General features: G+C 44.0%; 1 protein-coding gene and 1 pseudogene across 1 annotated transcript; both read right to left on the bottom strand.

Annotated features, from left to right (window-relative positions):
- Nucleotides 1–3093: 3093 nt before the first annotated feature.
- On the bottom strand, nucleotides 3094–4339 carry LOC120669421. Its single transcript, XM_039949179.1, has 4 exons — nucleotides 4211–4339; nucleotides 4067–4120; nucleotides 3801–3929; nucleotides 3094–3450 (listed from the first exon to the last, which is right to left on the bottom strand). Exons 1-4 carry the CDS (start codon nucleotides 4337–4339, stop codon nucleotides 3094–3096), a joined length of 669 nt encoding a protein of 222 aa, XP_039805113.1.
- A 10025-nt stretch (nucleotides 4340–14364) lies between these two features.
- On the bottom strand, nucleotides 14365–16543 carry LOC120671287 (annotated as a pseudogene).
- Between the last annotated feature and the right edge of the window lie 5510 nt (nucleotides 16544–22053).

Below are 22053 nucleotides of genomic sequence, written 5' to 3'. Positions count from 1 at the left end.
CGGTATATATATAGTACATGGCTTGGAGGGCAAGTAGCCTCTCCTAGAGATAAGGAAGGTTATTCTGGGATTACAATCAATCATAAACTAACCATATCCGGAGTTGCCTAATATACTCTAACATCCCACCGTAGTCGTAGCGGTAGCAACACAAACGGACAGACTGGAGAGGGTGGCGACGGTGTTGGAGGAGAGGATTGGGGGGCACGTGGCCGGCGGAGGAGGTGAAGACGGCGGCGCTGGCGACGAATCCTGGCGGCGAGGTAGGTCCCCTTGCTGTGCTTGACGACGACAGGCACGGCGGATCAGAAGGATTTGCCGGGCATCCTACGAGGGCGCTGCCCCCGGTGGAGATCGATCTCCCCGGGGCGGCGCGGCGGCGGCGGCGGCGGAAGCCTAGTTAGGTCATAGCATCGTGACACTCTGACACCATGTAGGAAAGTAGGATGCATCTAATGTGGTCGATGTATTGCATTGAGCCCCTTGGGCGGTATATATAGAGTACATGGTTTGGAGGGCAAGTAGCCTCTCCTAAAGATAAGGAAGGTTATCCCGGGATTACAATAAATCCTAAACTAACCATATCCGGAGTTGCCTAATTCAAACAATTGGAAAGTGTTATGCGGGTAGGGTGGGTGGGTATGGTAGAAATTTTGGTGTAAAAAGTATTAGCTTTTTGGTAGAAATATTTTCCTTCTATAAAAAAAGGGTCTTCACCCCCTTTCGTCAAACTTTTTAGCTTGACAAGTGGGACCTCCGTGAGGGGTACGGTGAGCCTAATATTGATGAAAAAGGGTTTCAATTGTTTCAACTTTTATAGTATAGATATAGACTAACCGGTTGCTAGAACGGCAAAGTGTGATGAAAAATGACTTGGTCTGTCCCTTTTGTTTTTCCTGGTGGTTCTTCAATTTTTCTGTAGGGATTTAAGTTGAGCTTTTTGCTGTGGATGGTGTCAGCCTAGCTTGGAAGTTTCTAGATGTGGAAAACGCCACTTTTCTTTCTCAGTGATTCTGCCTAATGATCAATGAAATCAAAAGTACGTTAATGAAATAGATTTTCGCAATTTCATGGAAGGGACCACTGGACCTATGGAAGGTGGAAGGTTCAAGCCTCCAGCTCTGTACCATGGATGCTTTTAGAGTTTGCTCCAGTTTGTCTCTACAATGAAGCTCGCTGCAGAAATGGATACCTTGCACTTGCAGTGCCTTTTTACTCATAGCTTGAGTTAGTCGATAGCTCTCTGCTGGTGTGCTGCTAAAAAACCCCCTTGAGCTCCTTGAACGTCATACCGCAATGTGCAAGAAAAATGAACAATGCCATATTGTACCAGAAATTTGTGGGTGCGTTTTGTCCTTGCCGAGTATGTCTGGCCTCATTTCTGTTAAGAGAACTGAAATGTAGCGCTGTTGGACAGATGTTCCTGATGGATACTCTGAATTGTAATATCCATCTATGTTTGAATTAGAGATATCACTACAGAACATATAGGCACATCCATTTTTTTTTGTTGCTTGCATGACCAATCCAAGTTCACACCAAGATGGCATATCAGCTGCGGATTGAAGTGATCAGGCGTCCAGGATAGATAACCCAGCCTGCTTTGCCCTAATCAGCAATGGCAGAAGAAGAAAGAAAGAGTTGTTGAAGTAGAAGCATAAACCTAAGCTGAATTAACACTAAGCAACGCTACGCTATCAAACTGATCGCGCGCGCGTGTGTGAGAGGATCAGTGACAAGGGTATATATAAGCTTTGCCGGACCACATTATGAATCGAGCGCGAGAGAGGGAGATCAGTGAGAGAGAGACGCACGCAGGAGCTTTCGGATGGTGTGATTTCAACGTTGAGTCCCTACTAAGAGTTTGTTCTCGATGGGCAATAAATCATATTGATGAAAAATCACCAAGGAGAGATGGGCGGCGTAGAGACCCGCTCCGAGGAAGACCTCAACGATAGCGGGATCGTGCGAGCTCTCGGTTCAGGCTGGCGGTGGAAGTTTTCAGTCGTCCTGCTTTGCGCCCTGACTGCGACGCTGCTGCTCATTTGCCTCGCCAAGCGTGCGTCCAGGTGGTGGTGGAGCCGGAGCCGGAGGGCGCCACCGCCGCAGCCTGCTCCGCGCCCCGGTCCCGATGTGCACGGTGTGCCGGGACGACGTCGAGCAGGGGGAGGGCGGGGTCACGCTGCCCTGGCTGCGGGCACCCGTACCACCGGGGCTGCATCGCGCTGGCCGTCGACCACGACCCCCGGTGTCCAGTCTGCAGGGCGCCCGTTTCGCCTGGTGACATACATTCTCCTAGATGATCAGATCGACCCTATCTTTTCTTTTCTTTCCTTGTTTTTTCTGACCAAGCATGTTCGTTCTTTGTCTCGGTTACACATACCATCCAACGTAGTTAGTAGTTACAAGATGGCTTTACTACACGACCGGCACTTGTGGACAGGTCCCGTGTGGTGTGATGTACTGATTTTGTGTCAGACCCATTGTATCTGTATGTCACTCACAGTCAGATCGTCGATGCTTTACAAATGACGTTCCAGCATTTTCTGAAGACTGGAAGAGACTTTACTGAAGTTTTTCAGCAGTTGTCGCTTCCGTTCTTCAGAAAATGCTGGAACTTGCAGAGAGCGGTCTAGCGGAGACAGTCAGACAGACGTGAATCGAATCATTCAATCTACTATTTTATCTAAACTCTAGTTTTTTCAACCTCTTGTTGTTCTTTGCTCGTCTCTACGGCATTCAAGGGCGTTCTGGATGGCCTGCCGACTCCAGAAGAATCCTAGATCTCTGAGCTCCGACGGAGTCCCTCCCGAGCTTAGGGTTTTAGGTCTTGCGTGCTCTCTGCGTCCAACTGGTTTGACCGGTTAGTGCGACCGCTCTGACCGGTCGCTGTGGGAATTCGTTGTTGATCGATCATCTGCGATCCGCACGTTCTAGCGCTTGTGTGTTGATCAAATCTGCGTTAACAGCGAGCAAATAGTTTGATCACTGGAGGGTTGCTCTCTTGGTTAAATAAATAGACGCAAAGCATTGCAGTAATATATAAAGTTTTCTTTGTTTTATTGAACCCATTTTTTTCACAGCATAACATTTCTAATTAGTACAACCTCCGGGGCCCCCATAGGAAAACATGCCATTAGTAAATGCGCCAATTTGATAGCAGTTCTTGTGGCTCACATCAGAATGAGGCGAAGGAGAGGGAGCATAGCCTTGGCCATCATCATTGATATACTGTGCATCTTGAAATGTCCCAGAATTTGCTCCTGGCCACCGCCCATTCCCCATTGGTGGGCTAAGATCCCCCTGAAAAGATCCTGTGTAACCACCCCAATGAATCATATTCGCATGATCCGCTAGCCTATTGAAAAGACTCTTTGGCCAAAATCCCACGGGAGCAATGTTTTGCCCATCATGGCCATAGTATAACCACCAATCTCCATCATCTTTTTTCTGCAGCAAAAAGAATCCTTTTTCCATGAAATAAACTCTACAAATCACGAATTGACTACAACGGCTGGTTCAAGAGTCAAGACTTCAAGTTCAGTACATGACTGTTTGCTTCTTGTTGATATATGATAAAGCTCTTTTCTTTTTCTTTTTTTTTTAAAAAAAAAGGGGTTGGGGGGGAGGGGGGTATTTGAATATTTGCAAGAATGATGAGTTTTCGTAGGTCATCTCCTTGGGTTGTAACAAAATCATGCTACTTCTTAATGAAATAGTTGAGGCTTGCCTAGACAAGTTCTCGAAAAAAAGAATAATGATATTTGATAACAGTGTAGGAAATAACTTCTATTCTGTACCTTCAATATCTTTATTGATATCTTATTTTGCCCCTCCAAACTATCTCCTGGGGTAATTGGAGCATAGTTAACTGGTACAAATCCATTGCAATTTAAGTCAATACACCCGGTTGATCTGTATCCATCAGCCTGGTAATAAATGTTCCATTTAAAACTCATGTTATGTGAATAAAAAAAGCCCCCTATATATTTTGGCTAGAGATATTAAATATAAGAAAATAAAAATACATGTTCAAATATATCATTCTGCTGGCATGAGTGCGTACCGTCCATCTTATAGAAAAATGAGTTTTGCTGTCACCGTAGAGAGATGGCTGAATCTACATGAAACAGAAATGCGCTTCAAAACTCAGAAACCACTTCAAGCATAAAGTATTTCATTGTTAAAAAAAAAGATTTCGTTGACTTACTGCCCAACCAGCATGCACAGCATTAGTATGATCCTTATGGCCTTGTTGGACATTCCCTACCGTAATACTAGCCAATATGTGTTGCCCACTCTTGATGGTCTGAAACTCATGAACACTTAAAGTTGCCATGCCCCCATACAGTACTGAATCATAGGTTGTAGTTGCTTGGTAAATTGCCCTCTGCCAATAGAGAGAACAAAAACTATCAGTAGCAAGCTTTTAAAATTTTGAAGGCTTTGAATGTGAACACATGGACCATTTAATAGGTCAACGCCACATAATATTTTTTATAGATTGTTATTTTGGATATAGAGCTTATTACTGTTGGACAGTAGCAAGAAGAGAGTATAGATTTACTGCATATTAGTTTGAAAGGTTTATAAGAAAATCTAAGATCAACATCCTTGATAGGGCTGGCCATTCGGGCTGACTTGATATTTCAGACCAGGTAACTCAAGCTTTTAAATTTAGGGTTTCCAGAAATGACACCTGAGGTTTACCATTACCCCCCCCCCTGACAATTTGATATTTCAGATGCAGGCTTCGGGTTATCCTGAGTTACTCAGTTAAAGTACAACCAAGAGAATAGATGAATTTTAGAACATCTTAGACAACAAAAGCAGAGTTTCAGCAAAATGTTGAGGAACAAATAAAAAAATTCCGAGTAACCGGCTTTTCTCTGTGGTTCAGGCTGTTAGAGTACCAAGAGCAAAAGATTAAGTTTCCCAAATAAAATTCAGGATTTCAGACTTGATAGTTGACACCCGACAAAACACTTTGGGCTTTGGACTATAGGGGTTTGGGCTCAAGTTTTCAGGGTTCGTGCTTCGAGTATCCTTGATGTATTGTTGGGTGATAGTGATACACATACATAGTAACTGAAAAAGGTGTGGCAAATATAGATACTACTACAACCCAAAAATGCTTGAAACTTAATACAGTGTTTATATAACTTTTGTACAATTTTATATTAATACCACCTTTTCAACTATGGCGTTCCATATATGAAAAAATTGTTATCACAATCAAAATATCTATCATTTATTATTGCCTATTGTGATGCAAATATGCAGGTATCCTCAATTTGGAGGTTGAGGATGATGGGCTAGGACAGGATATCATGGATTGGCAACTGTAGAACTGAGAAGCGATGAGAAAATTCAAAACTTTGTTCTAGAAACCACAATACAGGAGACATGGGGATATTCTGCAAGAAGTGTACCTAATCGTAACTACCTAACCTAACATGGCTGGTTACCTTAATAATTTCTTATAGGTTATATTAACCAGCATGCAGGGCTTGCCCCTCCTATTTCTTAAAAAACATATTTAAGATAACCTATAAGAAATTATTTTTCTTTGTTGCAGTATATCACAAAAGCATAGAACAGATGGGTAGGCAAACAGTAATAAGTACCCCATGTGTTGATTTTATTTCAAAAAAATGGGAAATTTAAGGCACGAAACATTCACATACAGATAATACATTCATATGACTTCAAAGTACTTACATGGCCTACATACTCCGGGCTCTCGAGTGCTTTAGCTTTGCTCGGTACTGAGCTCCCATTAGAGGATAGCTCTTCTTTGAGTTGCATGTGTATGCAAAGGTGTGGTTGCTCACCGCATAATGATGTCGTACCAACTCGTTCCAAACAAAAGATGGAGACTACCAGAACGAAGGGGACTAGTCTCAGCATTTCCCCCCACACGAAGCGTAAATGCTTTCAACAGTAGGCTGCCATCCTTCACTGGATATATGATGATGGAAAGCAATGAGTTCGACACTCCATATATATGTGTGTGTGAGCTTGGATACTTTAATAGATATAAATGTTAGAGAAAATCATTCTGATCTTCCAAAGCAAAGAAATTAATATTCTTGTACGTTTGGATATAAATATAATGCATAAATCATAGATATGTTTTGCCCAATCTCGCGGAAAGAAATTAATAATTATTTGATATATAGATATGGCTAAAGGACTGCATTCTCCCGAACCAATGCATAGAACTAATCATTCCGCTATATTATATTTGAACACAATACATTAATTGAAGATATATAATACTATGCTCAGGTTAAATTAAAATGTTAGTATTATCACTACTACAATTTGGGATTAAGCGAGGCACGTTAAAAAGTGCTCAGAGACGGGTAGGCCACGGGTAGGCCGGCGGCCCGCCTCTGGTCATGGTGGCCGGACCGCTGGCCGTGCAACCGCCTCATTAATGCCTTTTTAATGCATTAACAGCGGTGGTCGTCCTTACATAACCGCCTCTATTAAGTTCTCTATAGATACCCCTAGCTCGCTTCTTCCTCCCCGCGGCCCCTACTCCATTATTTCGTATTTTGACCTCAAAACACGAAATTTTGCCATTTGAGGGGGGTGGATTTGGTGAAGGGGACATCGCTAGAGGTTGATTTCTTACTCTCCAACTCTCATCTCTCTCTCTCTCTTCCATGATTTTGGTGTTTTTTTAGATCTAGATCTAGAATGAGGAGAAAGAAAACCAGATCTAGTGCTGGCATCACTTTAATTTCTCACTGTGTGTGAAAGGTTGCATTCATGAACATGTTACCGAGGGAAGAGTGGATGTGCAAGATATCGAGGGTTGGCAACGATGTCTTTCCTAAATCATATGACAAAATTTGTTGCCGCCGCGAAAAAGCATTGTGTTAGTCGGGGTGTGGAGCTAACCATTTGTCCGTGCCGTGGCTGCAAGAACAAACTTCACCATGAAGATGACGTGGTGAAATCTCACTTGATCCGCTATGGTTTCGTCGAGAATTACACCATGTGGAATTTTCACGGCGAGGCACATCCGAGTGTCACCGGTGCATCTGAACCAAACACTTTGACGCCTTCGTCAGTGAATGAAAGAGGATAAGAACCCTCATCATCAATAGCAACAGCGGGCGACGATTTTGCGCAGCGTGATTATATCAACATTGATGACCTTCTCCAAGACATGAGAGGCAGTGATGGTGGTGGGGTTGGTGATGATGAACATGACGATTTTTTAGGGCCCGAAGATGCAGAGATTTTCGAAAATCTGGCTAACCGTATGGACCAAGATGACGTTCTGTTCGGGAATCCGAGGTGGCTGGAGAATTTCAAAGAGATGAAGCAGGCGGCAATTGATCCGCTGTATAAAGACTGCCCGAAGCATTGGACGGCGTTGCACTTTAACCTCCAGTTGCTGCAGCTGAAGTATCGGCATGGGTGATCCGACACTAGCTTCAATGACCTGTTACGTATGCTAAACTTGTGTTATTAGTGAACTATGAAATTTGTGAATGTAATATGAACTTTGTGACATGCATCGATCGTGGATATTCATATGAATGGATGTAATATATGTTTTTATCCTTTATACGCATGTTTACTGTTTTGATTTTTGCATGTGCTTAAAATTTAAATTTTGTATGTGTTTCAAATTCAAATCACAAATTAAATAAATTTTTTTATTTGTGAAAATATTAATAGAGACTGTCAAACATAAAGCGACTGCCTCAGTTAATGTAATTAACAGAGGCGATTGACTTATAGAAACCGCCTCTGTTAATAACCATTAACAGAGGCGGTTGCATTATGAAAACTGCCTCTGTTAATAGGCATTAACAGAGGTGGTTGCCTGACCGCCTCAATAAATACTCGATTAACAGTGACGATAAGCTTGAGGTGTTTGCTACCGCCTTAGAAAATCAATTTTGACTGTCTCAGTTAAGTTTATTGTTATAGTGTACTCTAAGCGATAGATATAGGTAGTAGGTCCATGAATCGATTCTTCTTGATTAATGCCAGTGTTACCCGCAATATTTAAATGGACTAAACGATCACCTACCGTTTAGCTATTTATTCGCGCTAAATAGTCATTTAAACTAACTAAACGGTGATTAAATAGGGTAAATAGCTGATTAACGGACACGTTAAACCACTATGTAGCGTGTACACGGGCTAAACGGTTGTGTACGCGAACAGATGTTGATGCAAAGAACTAAACCATTCCTATATATTTAAATATATGCATTAACCATATATAGAAAATTGCTTCTGCCCAATAATGCCATGAGAAGAAACTATTAATATTAGTCCTCTAAAGGATAAGTGTGGCTTCAGTAGTAATGTATTATGCTCAAACAATGAAAACATATAACCGTCAGATCAGAGTATAGTTGGCCAAATGGGTCAGGCCAGCATGGACACGATCCGAAAAAGCACGGCACTAGCACGGCACGGGCACGACACCATAGTGCCAGTGCCGGCACGAGGCACAGTCTATATAGTGCCTGGGCCGCAGGTCCGGGCAGCGGCACTAGCACGGGCACGACACGACTAATGGGCTGGCACGATGCCGGCCCGACAACACCAACAGATATGGCCTTTTAATGGCCCATCTTACATCCCAATTTGCAAAACCTAGGTATAAAAGTCAACATCACTTTCCCACAGCCCCATTCTCACGCAACACCTCAACGCCACCAGCCGCCCTCTCGGTCTCCCTCCTGCCGCCCCCCCCCCCCCTCCGTTCCATCCCTCCCTCCCGACGCCGCTCTCCTCTCTCCGTGCCCCTCTGTCTTGCCGTCTCGCGCTCACGCCGCGCCGCCGCTGCGCCTCCCCCTCTCTCTCGCCGCGTCCGCCTCCGTCACCCCCGGCCGCTGCCGCCGCCCCCGGCCGCCTCCGTCGCCCCCTGTCCCCGCCTCCCCGGCCAGCAGCCACCGCCGTCGCTCCCGTGCAGGCCGCCGCCGCCCCCGGCCTGGTGTGCCGGCACGCTCGTAGGACTGTGACTGGCCGGGATGCCGGCACGGCGGCACTACGCGGCACGGCACGGTGCCGGGCCTCGCCGTGGCCGGGCAGCCCGTTTGGCCACCTATAGATTAGAGTGTATGACTTCCTACCTTGGTTTGATAAAACGCGGAGGCGAGTCCAGGACGGCGCCTCCAAGGGCGATGGCGTCGGCAAGGAGCGGGCCCCCATCTGTTGGCTGACAGCGCGGGCTGGACGGACGGCGAGCTCGGCAGCAGCACGCGGGGAGGCCAGTATGGCGCGGGCGAGTTGCGCCGGCAAGCAGCGGGCTGGACTGGCGGCGAGATCAGCAGCGGCACGCGGGGGAGGCCAGGACGGCGCGGGTGAGTTGCGCCGGCAAGCAGCGGGCTGGACGGGCGGCGAGATCGGCAGCGGCACGCGGGGAGGCCAGGATGGCGCGGGCTAGTTTGGAAACCACGAAAGGGATGCACAATCACAGGAGGCAAATCAACTTGGCAGAAGCATGGGCGTGTACGCTAGGGCGGGTAACTCCCCTTCCGGTGAAAAAAAAAAGTGCAGAATCGGCGGAAACAATTTAGAATTGATGGTTCCCCGTTGTCCGCCCCTGCCGTGCATTCGGCGGACGAAAAAACTTATGAATAGTGGGTCTGCTCTGAGAGGTGGGTGGAAATATTTCAGGTAAACTGCTATTTTGAAAGTTTTGGTTTCTTATAGTATAATAATAAGATATAAGATAGATAGATTCTTATAGTATAGATAGATATAGAATTGATTAGCAATTTGACAATGAAAAAAAATCATGGACGCCAAATTTTCTGGCCAATACTTCTTTTTGTGTTGGCCGGCAGTTTGTGTTGGCCATGATGCATATATACCAGCCCATAGGAAAACTCTAATTTTCGGGGGCAGTTTAGTACTCCTTCAACATCCGACACTGTCGCTTTCATCTGTTACGATGCAACTGTATTTACAGGATCAACAAGTTATTCCTAGTCAAGCATTCTATCTTTGAAAAAGTTCTTCTAAAGAAAGATCTATTTCTCCTTCAACCAGAACTCTTTCCACTGAGTCACTGACCAGTCCTTTTGAGTACAGTACTCATAAATTTTGTTGATTTTGAGGGGACGTTCATCTATCTAGACATCTTGCCATAACCTACTTAGGCCTGTTTAGTTGCGAAATTCAAAATTTCAAATCTATCACATCAAAAGAGAATCTTACATACATGGAGTATTAAATCTAGACGAAATAAAAAGTGAATTGCATAGTTTGCTTCTAAATTGCGAGATGAATCTAATAAACCTAATTAGGTTATGATTAGACACTAAATTGCTACTGTAATTGCTATAGAATAATTGTGACACTCCATTTTCATTGTTACCAAAAAGAAAAACCACGCCCTCCTCGGTACTATTTCCTCAGCAGAGTGCAGCGTTTACTTTGGTCACCAGCAGATTCTAATATGAAAATCCATTTTGCAAGTAGAAATATGTGGCTTTCTTTTTCCTTCAACCTAGGCCCATGCTAGAAGAAATATGCTATAGCTGTGTCCATCTTATGGTGCACTCCTTGAAATAGTCTGTACGAGCCTTCCAACCCAAAGCTCCATCTCAGATGACACTAATTTGGAAAAAAAAGTCTACATAATCCCCCCACCTATTGTTAGTTGACTACTTAACCCCCCAACCTATAAAACCAGGTATTCCATACCCCAATCTTTCTAAAACTAGATAAATAACCCCCTCAAATCGGTTTTGGACGGTGATTTTGTTTTTTTATTTTTATTTTTATTTATTTCGAATGAATCATAAAACAATATAGTAAATTATAAAAAAAATTACAAAATGGAAAATCTAATTTTATTGGACTCCACATGACTAGAACTACACAGTAAACATATAATATGGTATATTTATATACAATTTTTTACTATATATTTTTTATCTATTCTTTTCTATAATTATTTGGAATAATTCATAACTGCAGTTTCTATAGTTCGATTGTGGTGAAATTTTTATGGTGACCTAATTCTTGTATGCTTGAACTGTAGTAAAAATTTCGTACTCATTGGGTTATGTATTACATAGTTATAAATTTATTTATGGTTTATGCTTGTTAAATATATAACTAAGTTATATATGATCCAATAAGTATGGAATTTTTACTTCCGTTCAAGCATAAAATAATTAGTTCACCATAAAAATTTTACCACAATCGAACTATAGAAACTACAGTTATGAATTATTCCACTTAATTATAGAAAAGAACAGATAAAAATCTACGGCAAAAAAAATTGTATTAAAACATACTATATTATATTTTTACTGTGTAATTCTACTCATGCGGAGTCCAACAAAGTTGGATATTTCATTTTACGATTTTACTATGATTTTTTTGATGATTCATTCGAAATAAAAAAAAACAAAACCACCATCCAAAACCGCTCAGAGGTTATTTGTCTGATTTTGAAAAGGTTGGGATGTAGAATATCCAGTTTTATAGGTTGGGGGTTAATTAATCGACAGTCGATAGGTGGGGGAGGGGTTATGTAGACTTTTTCCACTAATTTCACCATACAGTTTTGTCAAATTGCCAGCACGATAATGGCCTACAATTCATTAGTACCACAATGTTGTGGTTAGTTAATATATACAAAAACCATTGGCCACTTGTGAAAAGCAGAAACTGTTGGTAAGAATCTTTACGACAAAATCAGCAGTCAGCAATCTTGCGAAACATTATTTTTTTCTTGTGCAACAAATCAACTTTATTTCCTCTTTAAAATACATACATGTCCTTTATCAGGATACCCCTTATGGTCTTCTAGGTAAAGATTTCACCAAAATTTCTATAATATATGATGTTTCAAATATTGGTAACTAATTATATTAAAAGTACTTTTCACGGTGAACCTGGTAACTTTTATCTTATATTGTCAATCGTTCTAAAGATTTCATTAACGGTCAAAGTAAAATGACACGTATATTTAACCACTGAATCGAATTCGTTCTAATAGGCATCACACGACCTGGGGATATCTGACATGGAAACCCCATTTCTTGCAGAGTCTAAGAGAGGATCGGAGGCGTATGGAAGATGTAAACACCCCAAAACGGCAACTCGTCGTCGTCTCACTCACCTCCAGTTCTCCTCAAATCAGTTGCCAGCTTGAAGCGCATTATACTATCTTTCCCCGCATTCGATCAGGTAATGGCGTAATGCTACGTACAAATAGAGGTTTCCTTTCATCAGTCCATCGCAGAGAGAGGAGATCAGGGAGAGGATCCTAGCTCAGCTCCTCGTCGACGCGTCCTGCTTCGTTTTCGTTCGTCGCCGGCCGAGAGGTATGAAGAAATCTAATGTTACGCTCTCGTTCTTTACTGTACGTCTTGGTCGATCAGCACATGATGATGATCTCTCGATCATAGACCTCCTACAGGCACATGATGATCTTTCATAAACCTCGCTCGCTCACGTTTCCTTGCACGGCAGCGCTTCTTCGCCATGGCATAGTAGCGAGCCTGAATTTTTGTCATAGATCTACTGCAGGGGATCGGATAGATAGATGGGTGGCGCAGTCGAGACGCGCCCTGACGTCGATGACGCAGACGATGCCTGCCCCATCGTGCGGGCGCTCGGCCCAGACTGGCGGTGGAAGTTCATGCTCATCATCGTTGGCGCGCTGATCGCCGCGCTTCTGCTCATCTGGCTCGCCAAGCGCGGGTCGACGTGGTGGTGTCGCCGCCGGAGGGCGCCAAAGCCGCAGCCGCAGCCGCAGCCGCAGCCCCCGATCCCGATGTGCACGGTGTGCCGGGACGACGTCGAGCAGGGTGAGGACGCGGTCACGCTGCCCTGCGGGCACCCGTATCGCCGAGGCTGTATCACGCAGGCCGTGGACCCCAGTTTGCAGGGCGCCCGTTTCGCCTGCGGACACAGCAGCCTGATCATTCCATGCCATGCTACGGTACGGTATTCACTCTCCTAAAAATCTAGCACTAATATCAAAGCAAATACTACTGTTTATGTGTTCATCAGCTAGTTAGACCGCTCGTGTGCATGGACCATGGATCATGCCCAACGGCGGACCGGCCTGATGTGCACCACATGGTTGCAAGCACGTACATCTCTCGGATGACCAGACTTGCCGCGCGCTTCTTGTTTCTCTGACAAATATTTAAAAAGAATATTGGCTGTAGTCATTCACTTTTTAAATGATCAAGGCCGGAATTTTTTCGGCACCTTTCTTTTCTTGTGAATTGGGTTCTTATGTGAATGTAGTGGCGGAGCCAATGTGGGGGCTGGGGGGCTCAAGCCCCCCCCCCCCCCCAAGAACTCCATTGAAAGTAAAGATGGAGGAGGAGGAGAGAAGGGAAAGGAAGAAGAAAAAGAGGGAGGAAGAGAAATGAGCCCCCCACTACGTGATGGGGCTGGCTTCGCCATGTGATGAAGTGGCCGTTTTGTCTGGTTATTGCTCGCACACGCGATTAGTTGTTTTCTAATTAAGCCAGATTGCCAATGCTAGTAAAACGTTGATCGCCACGCCACCTCTGCTGTGCGTCCAGATTCAGGAAAGGTATTGTTATTAGCACTGGACTACTCCGTATCTATCAGTGTCTGCCTTCTGAATCAGAATATATTTTTCAGTGTCTATTAGCTTAGGTAGTATTTGATTGTTGCATGCAGGCGCGCGGTATACATTCTAGTATGCTTTTTTTCACAGCAGGGGCGACACTCGCAGAGCGTATACCGCGCGCCTGCATGCAACAATCAAATACTACCTAAGCTAATATAGCTACTTGTAGCTATGTCATGAATTTGTCCGACTGTGCCACCTGGATCTTCAAATTTTTAAAATGCACATTCAAATTCTCAAACTATAGCTACTTGTGCTATATGGATCCAAATCTTCAGAACTTCCATTAAACCGGCCGTCCGAGTGGCATGTTGACTCGGCAATGATATTTTTTTGGGAAAAGGGAAGCTTTATTGATCTTAGACAATTACATCAAGATGATACAATCATACTAAGATCCAACCCGGCCTCTACATAACCAGAATGCACACAGCCTATAGAGTAAAAGAAACAAAAAAACGACATGACAAAAAATCACGCCGTAGCAAATTACAACATACAACTTCATCTTCTGCTCCTTGCCTCCTTCATTACCATAGCAAAACCTGGACTTCGAATAAGGCTCCCAAGACAACGCCACCAACTTGGAAACGGTACGCGCACGCACCGCCATTGCAGTGACCCAACTAATTAAGGTCAGATTATAGGTTTTCACCCTAGAGACCAATTCTTCGGAATCCAAACAATGACATGGATCTTTAATTTATTTTATTGGACATGGATATTTTATACAGTGAATAATAATGATTCTAATCACTACAACCTCCCGGACCCCGTAGTAAAACATGTTATTCGTAAACAGGCTCAGTTGATAACAGTTCTTATGGGTCACGTCGGCATGAACACTCCCGGGCCATGCATGGGGAGCATAGCCTTGGCCATCACCGCTAACATACTGGACATCTTGATATGTTGCAGAATTTGCTCCTGGCCACTGCCCATTACCCATTGGCGGGCTGGAATCCCCTGAATAAGATCCTGTGTAACCTCCCCAAGTTATAATATTTGCATGGTCTGCCAAACTGTTGAAGATATTCTTTGGCCAAAATCCCACGGGAGTAAGGTTTTGACCATCATGACCAAAGTATAACCACCAATCTCCATCATCCTTTTTCTGCAAAATAAGCCCAAGCATTCCTATTAATATTTTGAAATTTAAATCGATATACAAGTATGCATTGGGGGTTTATTATATAAATACTCGCTCCATTTTTAATATATAATACCTTTTCCTAAACGATATATGTTTAGAAACGGATGGAGTAGTATTTGCGTGATGAGATTTAGTATCTTGGTGACGTAGTAGGCATTCACTTCTAATTTTTGTACCTTGAATATCTTGATTGATATCTTACTTTTCCCCTCCAAACTATCTCCTGGGGTAATTGGTGCATAGTTAACTGGCACGAATCCATTACATTTTAAGTCAACACACCCGGTTGATTTGTAGCCATCAGCCTGGTTATGATAAAGTGGGGAAAAATAGGTAAAAGTCAAGTCCCTATATATTTTAGCCTTGAGATGCTAAAGATTAGAAAACGCAAATACAAATAAATTATCTTGTTGCCATGAGTGATGAGTACATACTGTCCATGTTATAGTAAAATGAGTTTTGCTGACACCATAGAATGATGGCTGAATCGGCATGAAGCAAAAATGTGCTTCAATACTCCATAAAAACTTCAAGATTACATTGTATAACAACATCATATAAAGGATTTTGTTTACTTACTGCCCATCCAGCATGCACAGCATTAGTATATTCCTTGTGGCCCTTTTGGAAATTCCCTACCTTAATAGTAGCCAATATATTTTGCCCCTTCTGCCTAAGGTTGTTAGCCCGAGTGGTGCGAAGCAACCGGCGGCACTCCACAGGTGTGGGGTTCGAACCCCCACCGGGGCGAATTTCCCCGCCTGTGGGAAAAAAACCCCCTCGCTGTGCTCCTGATAGCTTGGGCTGTGTAGTCAGCCTGGCCCGGCCTGGCGTCACGGTTTCTCGGCCCAGTGGGTAACGGTCCCGGCCCGGGTAACGGTTCCAGGAAATGGCACCAGACCCAAGGTCAGAAAGAGCCGGGGTTCGGGGGGTTTCTCGGCCTGCGTTAGAAGGCCTCCTTCTTATAAGAATGCTCGGAGGGCGGCTAGCCCCTCGCAGGTCGAGTTTTTTTTATATATTATTTTGCCCCTTCTTGATGGCCGGAAACTCATGAACACTTAAAGTTGCCATGGTTCCGTATATTACGGAATCATAGCCTGTAGTTGATTGGTAAATTGCATGCTGCCAAGAGAGAGCAAAACAATCAGTAGCAAGTTTTTTTAGGGGCAATCAGTAGCAAGTTTTAAAAAGTTGCCATGGTTACCCTATACTAAGTAAGGCCTTGAACGAATGTAAACATGCACGAATTGATCTCTCTTTGGATATATGGAGCTCATTACAGCTGAACAAGAGATATAAGAGATTATGGGCTTACAATATTCTAATTTGAAATGTTCATAACAAAATCTGAGGTCAATATATAGTTGTAAAAAAACTGGTTAAGATAAATCAAATAGATTTTACTTGTCATGCATATAGATCTGGTTTTCTTGGAAATATTTTCTAGGAAAATCAAATTCATCGAGCGGTAAGGAACACATGCCTATACACATTAAAAATTTGGTTGATTAAGATAAAGCAAATTCATTTCATCATGTTCTACTTACATGGTGTATATATGCTGAACTGTCTGGTGCTTCTTCTTCAATCGGCACTGAGGTCCCATTAGATGATACCTCTTCTTTGAATAGCATGTGCATGCAAAGTTGCGGGTTCTTGCCGCATAATGATGTTGTAGCAACTCCTTTCAAACAGAACATGGAGATTAGCATAACAAATTGGACAAATCTCCACATTTTTCCCACAAGAAGTGTAAATACCTCAAACAAATACCTCGCCCTCCTTCAATTAGAGATATGATGGGAAGTAAGCTCCAGCACTTTAAATAGATGAAACACTGGTGTGCTTGGATATTTATAATAGATATAGATGGCTAAAGAAAATCATTCTGATCAACCAATAATTGAAAGCAATTAATAATTCTCTAGTAGATAGATATGGCTAAAGGATTGCATTATCCTGAATTAATGCATATAACTAATTATTCCTATAGATTTGAATATGATATATTATATTGTGGATATATACTATGCTCGATGCTCTAAATGAAATAAACTAGTATTGTTCTAAGAGATAGATATAGGTAACATGAATAGATTCTGCTCAAACAATGCACAGAAATCAACCATTCCTTGATATTTCTATATTAATAACCACATAGAAAATTCCTGTGCCCCATGCTATGAGACAAAATTTTTATTCCACTAGCTATAAGATAGATATGGTAAAGATATGCACTCAGCTCAATTGATGAAAAGATTTGTTGTCTTTATGGAAAACAATTAATATTCACCAATCGCTCTATCCCACCACTTCCTGAATTAATGCTAAATTGGGATGAAAGAGATGTGATACAGTAAGTCATGGTGATGTGCAGAAATCAACAGTGCCTGTGGTGGTTAAATTACGTGGACAGGGAAGAGTGAAATGTGTTTGCATGATGCCTCAGCTCGAAAAATGGTTGGGACAGAATCCGAAAGTTTAATTTGATCCTGGCTCTAGTTTAATTTAGTTGGTTTCAAGGTTGGGCACAGGGACTCACGGACAATGAGAGTTGGTGAATGCTGTTTATCTTGTATCCAACTTGTCACAGCCCTGAAAAAAAAAAGAGAAAAGAAAATAAAAATCCCGCGCGGGCCCCACCTGTCAGCCACCTTCCCTCCCTCTCTGTTTTGCTCCGCGCGCCGCGGACGCACGCGTCGTCGCCGGCGGCCATCCTCGGGCCACGTGCCGGCAATCCTCGTGCGCCGTGCTCAACCATCCTTCATCTCATCGCCTCAAGACCCCGCCCCGACCCCCGTTCCCCTCAACCCTAACCCTAGCCTTCCTCTCCTCCATCGCCGTCGCCCCCAAGTCGTGCCGCCGCCGCTCGCCGCCGCGATTCTTCTGCTCCGGTGAGCCGTGGCTCAATCCGTCGCTCGGGGAGCTTCTTCTTGCCCTCCTCCTCCGATTCCGGTGCTCACCCGGCCTTCTCGTTCGCTGCGCAGGGCCGCCGCCGCTCGCCTTCGCCGCGCCGCCGCCCCTGTCTGTCGCGCCGCCCCTCCGCCGCAGCTCCTCGCCCGCATCACCGCCGGTGAGGCTCGCTTACTCCTCCTCTTCCCCGTGCGCGTCGCCCCTGGTCCGCTCCGGCCCCGCCTCACGCCGCCGTCCGCCGGCGCGCGCGGGCCGCGCCGTGGGCGCACACACCCCGGGTCAAGGCCGCCCGGGCTGCCTTGACTTGGCCCGGGGGCGCCTGCCCGTGGGACCCGCCTGTCGGCCTCTGGCCTAGCAGGTGTGGCTCTCCCCGGGTAGACCTAGCAATTGTTGCTAGGGTATTTCTTTAGGTTTATTTGTGCTGCAAACTTCCAAAATCCATAGAAAATCATGTATAGATCCAAAAATTGTGAAACTTGTTTTGTTAGATTCCTCTAGCTGAGATCTACTTAGGAAAAATATTGTTTTGCATGTTACTTTGTTGTAGATTTATCTATAGATTTATCTTGCAAAAGTGAGTTTATTGCTTGGTTATTTGTGTACTGCTAGAAAAATGCTAAACCAAATTTTGTTAGACTCCTTGTGAGGTGTAGTTTTCAGTGGTGCAGCTTGTTCATGTGATTCCTTGCTGTTGGTTAGGGTTTTATTTCGATTTCGTGCTTGCTGTCCAAAATATGGTTTATTGTGGAACTTTTTGCAGGAAAGTGATAAAATGGCAAAACCAGTTTTGTTAGCCTTGTGTTGCTGCCTAGTTTCAAAGATAATTTTCTTAGATTTGTTTAGTTTAGTTTACATGTCTTTCCTGATTTATCTTGTTTTGATTAGCTGAAAATTGTTCTATTTATGGTTATTTATAGGAAAATGCTTTTGCTGCAAAACCAATTTTCATGAGCCCTTTGCATAGTCCTCTGCATGTTTATTTTGTTTCATGATTTATCCTTGTTGTTTAGTTCATTTTTTAACTCTTGCATCGCATTCATGCATTTTAGTGACCGGACCGTCGGAGAACGAACCCGTGGAACCCGCCGAGTCCGTGGAGCCTGAACCTGGAGTCCCGTTCGTGGTCGAGTCGGAAGTTAACCCAGGCAAGCAGCTAAGCATTTTTCTTGCACCTATTTAATCGGATTTAGTTAGCTATCTCACCGGGTATTGTTGGGTTATATATTATCTATGTATTGCATTCTTGTACCTACTTTGATGCATTAGCCATCCTTGAATTGTTTAACCATGTCCTTGCCACATGTTAGTCAGCTATTAACTTAATTTGACTAGATGCTTAGTTTTGCTTTGAATACTTGTATAACTTGCAAGAAAGGATTGGGTTAGAGTATCACATTTACCATCCATCCTTGATCGCACTTGAGAAGCTGGGATAAGTGGAGTGTAGTAGCGAGGTTCGAGCGGAATGGTAGGGCCTAGAGAATGAAGTCACATGGGCATAGTCCGCTTGGATCGATTAAGGACCGAGTGGATGTCATCGGCCTTGAGCACCTTTCCGTGCTACCACATATCCAATATAATGGAACGGATGAGCCAATTACCTTCTTTGACTTGATCATTGATGTGCAGTCCTAGCTACGTGGCTACAGGCTATGCAGAGAGGCTTAGTGTGTCCCCAGGTGGACTTATGTGTAGGAAAGTTTAGAGATGTCCCTGGTGGAACTAAGTCTCTACTCGTAAGCTAGGTGTGAGGTTCAATGATCGAGCCTTGTTGGGAACGGTTGACGTGAGTACCCCCTTGCCCGGCGTGATCGGTTGGGTGAGTCGCATGGTCCTCGCGTCGTGTGGGTAAAGTAGTACACCCTTGCAAGGATTTAATCAATTCGAATTGCCGCGCTCTCGGATATGAGCAAGCTCTTGGTTCGCCGAATTCCTCTTAGAGAGTTTCGGTATTGTTGGCTTTGGTTTCATGTCATGTTGAGGATCTGTTATGTATATTGTGTTACTCTCTTAATCAACTAAAATTGTTTGGGTTTGGGCAAGATTAATTAAGTTTGCTAGGTGATAGTCTAGGCAGCTTATGCTTGTGTAATAAGTACTTAAACTTAAAGCTTCTCCTTGAGCCTTTGCATGATCCTTGTTTATTTAATCGCGTAAGTCTTGCGGAGTACCTTTTTGTACTCAGGGTGCTTTCTAAACCTAGTTGCAGGTGAGTCAGAAGTGGTGTTCGGCCATTTCTACCCCGCTGATCCTAATGCGGGGGAAGAGTAGGCTGTTGCTGCTGTGGTGATGTCCTTGAGCAAGGCATCATCATCTTAAGTAAGTTTTATCGTAGCTGAGCTTCGGGAGAGCATGTATTTTCAATAAGCTCTAAATCTCTGTTTAATATGACTCGCGTGAGCCCAAGGCTTGTAAAGTGAAGCTTGAAACCCACCTATATTGAACTTGTAATATTAAGTTTCAAACTCTGGTTTTATATAACTGCTCTTTGTGGATTGTTGGCTATGTATTCGATTGTATACGGTATGTGCATATGCTGATCCTGGGCGTGTGTTGGAGCACATACCGGGACTACCGGATTTGGTATTATTTTGAATGAATGACGTGTCGGTTATTCGTGTCTCTAGATGTGGGATAACACGTGGCTCGCTCTACGGCAAGCACGTGTTAACTCTCATCTGGGTGATAATGACCGGCGGTTCGTTTAAAATAGTATCAAATTGGGCGGTTCTCACAACGGGTATCAGAGCTGAGTTTCCATGAAGTGAACCTAAAATTGGCTTAATGGGTTGAGAGTCAAATAAAATTTGATCACTTGCACTAAGATTTACTTTAGTTAAAAACTTGAACTTAAGGCTGATTGCTATCCTTCTTCCTTCGTCTTAGAGCTACTTCTTCCTTATTGCTTCACTTGTTTAATTAAGATATGCTTAACCTCTCTTGTCTGAATGAGTAGCGGGGGCGTAGGAAACCCTTTCACCTGCTGTAAACCTTTTAAGCCTTTTATCGGGGTTGAGAAAGTTAGAATCACCCATTCTCCTAAGTGCTAGTAGGAGGGTTGTAGCGCTGCTGGACAATGCGGTTGTTTCGGGTCGTAAGTGAGTGCTAGAACGTTAAGGCGTGCTCGCGATGTGAGGAGACGTCATGTGCACTCATACCTCGCATGCATGCATACTTTCTTTTGGTTTTCAAATCTGCATCTATCTAATCTAGTGTGTCGTGATCTAGATTCCGTTGAACTCGTTCTTGCTAATCTTAGTGGGCCAAATCTATCCTTTCTCTTAGATATATTGTTCCGGTGTTGATCGTGTGTTAGATTTTTATCTACACATTATCTTTCCACCCTGCCTTTGAGTATCATTCTCTATCTTTCATTCCTGACCGCTAACCGTTTTGTTTATTAATAGGATGGTGTTGCGTTCAGGAAATGAAAGGGATGGTGCCAGTGGTTCGGGTGGCAATAACCACCGCAACAACGAGGATCCCCTTCCTAATCCTCCAGTTCACCCAAACCTCGCGGACGTCCTGGCCCGACAAACTGAACTCATGGCACACCTAGTCAATCAGTTGGGCAATGCCGGCAATAATGGTCCAAGAGCTGAGCCTCAAGTGAACAGGTTCGGGGATTTCTTCCGCACCAATCCTCCCATCTTTCGTGGTTCCAAGGATCCACTTGATGCGGATTTCTGGCTTAATGTTATTGAAGAGAAGCTTGGTCTTATTGAGTGTGAGCCATATGAGAAGGTTTTATTTGCTGCTCATCAACTGCATGATGCCCCTGGGGTTTGGTGGCGGAACTTCAAGGCATCTCACCCTGCCAACTACCGCTTCACATGGGAGGAGTTCCGCACAGCTTTTCGCTCCTTCCATATTCCCAAGGGTATCATGGACATCAAGAAGAAGGAGTTTCTGAATCTCACTCAAGGAGGTCGTGATGTGATGGCCTATGTCAATGCCTTCAACACTCTCTCCCAATATGCACCTGAAGAAGTGGCCACCGATGCCAAGAAGCAAGAACGCCTGTACGATGGGCTCTCCGCAGAGTTGCAAGACAAACTCTCCACTACCAAGTTTGAAGACTTCAATGACTTGGTTAATATCGCCATCAGAGCTGAGCACAAGATGAAGAATCTTGAGGCAAAGAACAAGCGCCCTGCTCCTACCTCTGCGGGCGGTAGCTCCTCACGTCCACGTCTAGGGCCTTCTCCTTTTCCACCTCGGGCGCCGGGTGCTCAAGCTCCACGTCCTATGTGGATTGTGCGTCACCCTCAACCTCCTCAAGGACAAGCTCCTAGGCCGGTCAGTGCTTATTGGAACAACCCAGGTGTGACCGCAAAGGGTCCGTGCTTCAATTGTGGTGGCTTAGGCCACA

This window comes from Panicum virgatum, chromosome 4N, assembly GCF_016808335.1.
Source record: "Panicum virgatum strain AP13 chromosome 4N, P.virgatum_v5, whole genome shotgun sequence".
Classification (NCBI taxonomy): domain Eukaryota; kingdom Viridiplantae; phylum Streptophyta; class Magnoliopsida; order Poales; family Poaceae; genus Panicum; species Panicum virgatum.
The sequence above is the reverse complement of the archived record's forward strand: the minus strand, read 5'-3'. Positions and strand labels throughout refer to the sequence as shown.

Excerpts from the sequence above, each read along its gene's own strand:
- LOC120669421 (XM_039949179.1), bottom strand. The coding sequence starts at position 4,339 with ATGGCAACTTTAAGTGTTCATGAGTTTCAGACCATCAAGAGTGGGCAA. Across the intron at positions 4,121-4,210 it reads CTGTGCATGCTGGTTGGGCA|ATTCAGCCATCTCTCTACGG; the intron begins GTAAGTCAACGA and ends TGTTTCATGTAG. Across the intron at positions 3,930-4,066 it reads ATTTTTCTATAAGATGGACG|GCTGATGGATACAGATCAAC; the intron begins GTACGCACTCAT and ends ATTTATTACCAG.